The 8,171-nt window shown below is 45.6% G+C and overlaps 1 protein-coding gene across 2 annotated transcripts in view; it reads left to right on the top strand.

Moving 5' to 3' along the window:
* The window catches only part of runx2b (RUNX family transcription factor 2b), a gene marked incomplete at both ends in the record, with an annotated part of 39,204 nt that overhangs the window by 16,702 nt on the left and 14,331 nt on the right, over positions 1-8,171 (top strand). For both annotated transcript variants that reach the window (XM_084439288.1, XM_084439287.1), the window contains 3 exons: positions 2,611-2,867; positions 4,477-4,633; positions 6,745-6,849. In XM_084439288.1, the coding sequence (XP_084295414.1) occupies positions 2,611-2,867; positions 4,477-4,633; positions 6,745-6,849 (519 nt within the window). The remainder of the gene's footprint in view (positions 1-2,610; positions 2,868-4,476; positions 4,634-6,744; positions 6,850-8,171) is intronic.

Below are 8,171 nucleotides of genomic sequence, written 5' to 3'. Positions count from 1 at the left end.
TGCAAGCATTGTGCGCTTCTGGTGTCTACTATAGAGCGTCTCTGGTGTCTACTATAGAGCGTCTCTGGTGTCTACTGTAGAGTGGCGCGCCTCCGGTGTCTACTGTAGAGCGCCTCTGGTGTCTGCTGTTTAGGGCCCCCAGTATCTACTGTAGAGCCACTGGTCGAGACACCAGAGGCACACTGCTCTACAGTAGACACCGGAGGCCCTCAACAGTAGATACTGGAGGCCCTAAACAGCAGACACAGGAGGCCCTCTACAGTAGATACTGGAGGCCCTAAACAGCAGACACTGGAGGCCCTCTACAGTAGATACTGGAGGCCCTCTACAGTAGACACTGGAGGGCTAGAGGGAGCACGGATCACTGGAAGGCCTGGCTGGAAGGAACAGGGAACAGGCCAGGACTGCCTCATTTCAGACCATTTAAGAGCTAACGTTAAAATATACAGTAACTCAAAAATATGAAGAGAGGAATGCCAGCTCGAACTTCCAAGTGCCAATTACTGTCAGTGAGGATTCCCAATTTTTTTCTTTCTTAAAATGTGAATTTCAGTGCATTTCCTGATTAGATTGAACTGGTATGGGAGTGGTAAATTAGAAGTAGGCCTATATGCCAACGGCATAGAGCCTTCCACAAACCAATGCGCCATAGACACAATTGTTACAAATGGTCCTTTATTTTAATGCTTCATACATCTGAGTAAACGTGTAACATATGCATGATAATTGGAGGAAAACACAACAGGTCTTCATTAAAATGCTTAATCCCAGCCATGTGCGTGCGTAATTCCAGTATGGACAACTGGAATTACGCACCACCAAGATGTGCAGGCCTAATGCAATATGCCGTGTATGCGTGTTTTCGTTAAGGTATATTCCGTCTCAATTTTATTTGAGCTGATTGGGATGTATTACACTAGATACTTATACGAATTATTTTAGGATTATTTTCATTTTGAATTTGGCTATAAAAAAAGATATTAAACCTAAACAAAAGACATTAGATCTGAAATCACAGCCAGTTGGCTTTAACTATGAGGCAGTCTTGAGAACGCTGCTTTATAATATGAATATACCTGTAGCCTACACATACCCAACAGCTCTCCCCTGTGACCGAGTGAAACTCAACTCGCTGCTCTACTTCCCGCTTCTCCACCTGAGTCACTCTCCGGTGACTCATTCACTCGCGGCTCGGTTTGTTAATATCTAGTTTGTGCTCTCTGTGACGACGGCATACGGTTCCATGCCAGGTGTTGTTAGGAAAAACAACAGTAGTTTGATGACAATTGTAGGATTATCAGTTGTTTGTGGGTTAAAGTAGCCACGTGTGTCCAAGACGCGCAGCGTTCGTGGGTGAGTGACAGGGAACACGAACGGTCAAGCGTATTCTGAAGCGTGCGCTGTCCGTCATACATTATGATCACAATTAATTTCTCATGGAATATCGCGGAGACTCATAATATGTCGGTATGTATGCATTTTCAGGAGGATGATATTCTGATCCCCGAATTATTATGAGCATGTTGTTTGTGAATGATTTAAGGCTATTCCCCCAAAATATAGCCTACTACCTCAAAATCTTATCTAACTTTCTCATTTTTTAGATTAGGTTTCTTAGATGTTGATCAGACTTGTTGATCGTTTATACTGTAGCCTTTATCGATAGACTAGGATGGTTGCAATGGACCTGACACCAGACACCACGTGCTTGAGTCGCATCAGCACAATAATTGCTGGGCGCTGTAGCTATATAAACCACAAAACCCTGAGCACGGGAAACCCCGGCCTCCAAACACTAACCACATTTACGGGTACAAAAACGGCCGCGTTTTCCGCCTCCTTCATCTCACCGGCACCGACTTTTTTTCACATTTTCAACAACCTTTTTAACCCTATATGTTTAACTCATGGTTGGACTCTGTAAGTTATACAGTAGGCTTGTTGAGCTATTAGCCTATATGGCAAACAGCCACGTTAAATTGTGTCGACCACTGGCTATAAACACCGTTCCAATATGTCGTTCAAAGCAATATTCGTACCTTATTCCTCTGTCTTTGAAAACTTTTTTGTGTACATAGCCTGCAGGCTTTGAGAGCGAGCTTTTCAGCTTGGCACAAAGGCTTCAATGACGCACCTGGAGCTGCGCTTTGAGTTTTCACTGAAAGGAAAAGGAGACAAAAACTTCTTGAGTAGAAAACATCTGGATGGATTGTTCCCGTTTTATTTCTTTTTGTAATTACAGTGCCTGGATTTTTCGTTTGGCTCATTCATAACCATATTCACACATCATGGACACTTACATTGTAGGCTATAGTTGAACGTCGGTTAAAAGACTTTGTCCGCAAAAACATCTTCATCAGGCGTTCAAACATGGTTTTCTAGTTGGACCGTATTTTATTTCAGTCGAAGGCGCCCAGTAGCCTAGTGGATAGGGTTTTGCAACTCTGCGCTCAACAAGTCCCATTTTCCATTGGCAGCAGTGCTGAAGTTTCGCACCAGCGGAGCACTCCGAGGTTCCCCTCAGAGGAGTGGAGAGCGGCTGTGTTTGTTTTTCCCCTAGTCTCGGTGCCTTTTCGCTAATCTAAGCTGTTGTGATGCGAATTCCCGTAGATCCCAGCGCCAGTCGGAGGTTCAGCCCACCGTCGAGTAGCCTGCAGCCGGTCCCGGGGAAGATGAACGATGTGAGCACACCGACGGGTCAGCCGGACGCTGCCGTGCCAAGACTGCGTCCGCACGAAAACCGCAGCATGGCCGAAATCATCGCTGACCACCCGGCGGAGTTGGTACGGACTGACAGCCCCAATTTCCTCTGCTCGGTCCTGCCCTCTCACTGGCGCTGCAACAAAACTTTGCCCGTCGCCTTCAAGGTAAGACCAAGTTAAACCTCGATTTTCAGTTAATTTCACTGTGAATAAAAACGTTTTACTGTAGCCCAGCTGGATTCTGGAAAATAAAATCGTTTTGTTAACTTAGATGGATACTGGACCACTGCTTTCAAAAACAGTGTTTTAGGCTATAGACTAGCCTATGTGTCAAGTGTAAGGTTTTTCAAATTGTTTTAATAAATGCCAGCCATAAGCTCCGATACTAGCCTAATCGCAAATGCCGAAATTGTGGATTTGATTAACAGACGATTAGCCTACATTCCAAACCAGGGTGATCTCAGGCCTACTGTAGGCTAAATGTTTTAATCTGGTAGGCTAAATAGGTTACAAGTTACATGAAATTGCTTGTGTCTGCCTTATATCCTCCATTATCTTTCTGTGACTTAACGGTGACTTAACGTAAGGATAAGCTCTTACATTTTAAAAAGCCATAACCACCCTTAGAATAATGAATATGCCCTTTGATGGGATGCTTCAACAATTAGGCTCTGAAATTCCTGCAGTGCTTTCAGAGAAATAGGTCTAATGTCTCACATATTTTGTCGTGCCTTTTATGCCGTCTAAAACATGATAATGATGTCTGCTGATGACTTATTTGAATGATTTGTATTAATTAATTTGAGGCAAACAATCGCAGTTGCATTTACAATAGCCCAAATAAAGATTAGGGGCTGGGCTCAACAATTTGAAATGCATGCATTAAAATGTGATTTTCTAAACTTATAGACCCTATCTTTAAATTGAAATCAGACTCCTAGTTTTTTCACTCTGTGTTGTAGCACATTTAAATTGATGGTTCTTAACACTATTTGCATTTCTCATAGGCCTAGTTTATAGTAGTTTTACCAAGCATTTGATTTATATTTGTTGGTTTGTTATTTTTTGTTGAATGCCTTTTCAGCGTTAATGGCCATACATCTGGTTCCTGCTGATGGTGTTGGTAGAGGGCTTAATTACAAGGTCTACAGTCAGGCAGATGATTATTCTGCAATATCAAACCAAATGTTTTTTTCAATGATCAAAGGGACAGACGGGGGATAAAGTTTTTTTTTAGCTTCTTGGCTCCAAATTCAAATCTAATACTTATCGTGAAAATTACACAATTATTAACACTTAAACAAGTATAATCTGTTATTACCTCTCTGTAATTATGACACATCTGTAATTACTCTTATTTATCTGGAGCCAATGTGACAAATCGTGTTTAAGATTTACCTTCAAGCTCTACTACTAAGATTTACCTTCAAGCTCTACTACTAAGTGGTAGAAACATTATTAGGCTTTCTGTAGCCTGTGGATTTGAATGTTTGCGATGACGGTGTCCCAGCTCTCACTGTTAATAAGCGAAGGGACAACAGGGATACCTTCAAATTCACATAACAACACAACATTGTTTTTTACAAACCACAAACATCTGAGTCAGACCGTTTTGGTATTTGGCCTGCCACTCAAATTAACCAATAGATGATTACTGAACACAATGTCTAATGATAATTGACAGGCCTAATTCACTGGCCTGTATTTGCCTTGATCTCAGCCACCCCTGACACAATGACATCACAGCCTCTGACGAACTCTTCCCGCTGGGCAGGTGGTGGCTCTCGGAGAGGTGACTGATGGGACTGTTGTCACGGTGATGGCGGGGAACGACGAGAACTACTCGGCGGAGCTGCGGAACGCCTCCGGGGTGATGAAGAACCAGGTGGCTCGCTTCAACGACCTCCGCTTCGTAGGGCGCAGTGGGAGAGGTGAGCGCCAGCCGACGTTGCGGCCGCTATTGGACGGTTGACCTCTCCAATAGGTGACGGGTCATATGCACGCTTAGATAAGGTGGGGGGTCACAGCTATGAATGAGGCCTGGAAAGCCATGTTCCTCTGGGGAGAGCCTCTTTTGATAGCCAGGCTCACCTGGTGTAACCCTGGTTTGCTCAGCCACACACACCCACCCGCACACACACACGCGCGCATACACACACACACCATGGGTGGCATTGAAACCCTGCCCCTGATCGCTCAGCATACGAGCTGGGAGCCGGCGAGGGAAGCAGGGTTCCAGTCTCATTGGAACCAATGACATTCCCAGAATATTTGGCACCAGCCTAGTTGCTCTGTGTGTGTCAATTACAACGTGTGTAACCAAATCATTATATTTACGGTAAGAGGTTTGGCACAAAGAAGACTTTCTCTCAGGATCTGCAGCGATTCTGCAGGAATGCAATAGTAGTGATTTATTCCTCCTCTGACTGTGTGCTATTCTGAATGAACCGTTGATGTTGTTGTTTTTTGGTAAACTCAATTTTCTACTGGGAGTGAGGTTTCACCCCTGAAAGGTCTGCGTCCCTATCGTTGATCTAAAATGATGTGACAGGTTGAAACTAATCTAGTGGAACTTGCTTACAGTTAGTTTAGTCATCAATACTAGATGAGAGGTTGTTTGCAGGAAGGGAGGAATGAGTTTACGTGCATCACGGCGTCACGCTAGGCCCTTGCTCCATTGAGGACAGGGAGGGACAGAGCAAAAGAGAGGGGATAGGAGAGGAGGGAGGAGAGGAGAGGAGGGAGGAGAGGAGGGTGGGCCGAGGAGGACCTTGCGCCTCTGTGTCACAGAATCTTGCCACAGGAAGTGACATAGGAGACTTACGAGATCAGGACACGGGGTGTCTGAAATGAATATCCTGTAACGTTACAGGGAGGTAAGGCCAGGGCACAGGCAGCAGATAGGATGTACTGGTACTGTACAGATACAGGACATGTGCACAGAGGCAGACAATGGAGACAACGCCGACGGATAAGAGATCTGATAGTATTGATAAGAACGTGATCCTATTGATAACCACACATTGTAGTAGAAAGCAGTGATAAATATGGACCAGCAGCGAGATCCGATAGCACTGGGAACTACTTACTGGAGATCCGCCACTTACTGACTAGAAGCCCAGGAATAGGCTATCCTGGAATCCCGGCATGGATCAGTAGTCCTACCGGGAAAGCACCAATCGGATTTCAGATCAGTGTCAATGGCCCATACCAACCCATCCACTATAACTCAAGAAATATGAACCACCTGTTGTTGTACCTGAGATGGTATCTTCCTGCTCTGGAGTTTCATCAGTGGTATTAATGTCATATTTATAGACTAAAGACTAAAGGAGTGGGCATAACATCACAGAGGGGGTTTGGATGACGGGCACAGATGTTCCACTTATTCCACAAAGCAACCTGCTTTCCCACTTCCTGTTTCCTGTGTGTAGTCACGGTTACGTGCCGCCTCCGCATACCTCAGACGTTAGTGTTTATGCTGAGTCGGCTACTCCCGTCTGATTCACAGCATTCCTTCAGCTCTATCCCTAGGCAAGACGCACACACACACACACGCACACAGACAAACACACACACGCACACAGACAAACACATACACACACACGCACACAGACAAACACATACACACACACGCACACAGACAAACACATACACACACACAGACACACAAACGCACACAGACAAACACACACACGCATACACACTCTGCCACACATTCACACACACCCCTAACCCCGGGCAAGGCAGCAACTGGCAGGGATTATCTGGAGAGGAAGTGACTGTTAAAATGCCTCTCTCCCACACAAACACACACCGGGTTAGACAGGGAGAGACTCAGAATAACAGGAGCTACTGGATTCCCCCATCTTCAGGTGTCCTAGAAGACCAATGCTGATAGATGTTCCTTTATGTTTACTTGACATGTTTTTTGCTCCCAGTTTGTGATTGCTGTTATGGGCCTATCGAGACTTGGGACTTGTATGAATGAATGCGGGGCATTGTCGTTGACACTGACTAATCTACTCTCATGTCCCCGCAGGCAAGAGCTTCACCCTGACAATCACAGTATTCACTAACCCTCCGCAAGTGGCCACTTACCACCGAGCCATTAAGGTCACTGTGGATGGACCACGCGAGCCAAGGAGTGAGTACACACACACACACGCACACACATAGACACGCACGCACATGCACACAAACACACATGCGCACACACTCACACACACACACACACACACTCACTTACACACACACACACACACACACACACACACACACATGCGCACACACTCACTTACACACACACACACACACACACACACACACACACACACACACACATGCATTCTCACACACACACACTCACACACTTGCACATTAATAGTGTGATAATTACTCTATATGGTTGCATGAGTTAGTCTTGCTGATGGCACAGAATTGTGGGCGTGTCTGACATACCTATAGCCAATCACAACAGTCTGGAGCCATTGGAGTACATAGCGGCGCCTGTCTAAAATGGGGACACCTAGTAAAACAACAAGTCGATTAACAAAGAGTATTAAAAATATACTTTTTTTCCGATGCTTTACTGTGGGAAAAAAACATTGGGATTATTTTAAGTGGCAATCAACAAGTTTTTAATTAACTTGACTTCTCAGAAATAGCCCAGCGTCCCATGCGTTGGGAAGGCGAGGTAGAGAAAGAGAGAGAGAGAGAGCACTGCTCGAAGGGTACACTGGGTAGCAGAGTGCTAGCATCAGCTCATTTTAATGGGCCATATAAAAACAACTGAGGAGGGGGAAAAAAAGACTTTACTATAGCCATCAGTGCCAACTGGTCTGGCTGGCAGCTGTTTCCTCAGCCCTGCCTATTCATAAAAACATACTCACATCTCTGGCGTCTCAGCGAAGACCAGCACATCACAAACAACCCCTCCTCCCACCCTATTAACACATATGGCACAGGGACACAGAGAGACACAGAGAGAGACAGAGAGAAAGAGACAGGGGAGGAATCTGGAGACACGGGGGATTAGTAGGGTCGTCATTCTGGATAAAACCTGCCCCCAGGCACCAGAGACGCCGCCCCCCCCCCCGAAACACACACACACACACACATGCAAGCAAACACACACATACAGAGACACACATTAAAACAAACGCTCACGCACTAGCACATACGGATGCAAGCGCAGTCGCCCTCCCCTTTGATCGCAAGCATTTCCTGTGCATCTGCTGTCACTGTCGGATGACTACCAAACACTCCCGTTACTTAGTGAGAGGCGGATGGGAAGAGGACAGAAAGGAATTTTGTTTACAAAGTGCCGTTTTTCTCTCAACAACAACAGCACTGTCCACGGAGATACTCCGAAGCCCTGGGATATGTGAGAGGCCGGGCATGAAACAGACACACATAAACGCGAATATAACACACCGTCTGGCTCACACCGGCCTGTATCTCAGGCTC

Source organism: Borostomias antarcticus, assembly GCF_949987555.1.
Source record: "Borostomias antarcticus genome assembly, chromosome: 6".
Lineage (NCBI taxonomy): Eukaryota > Metazoa > Chordata > Actinopteri > Stomiiformes > Stomiidae > Borostomias > Borostomias antarcticus.
This window is presented reverse-complemented; position numbering and strand designations above follow the sequence as displayed.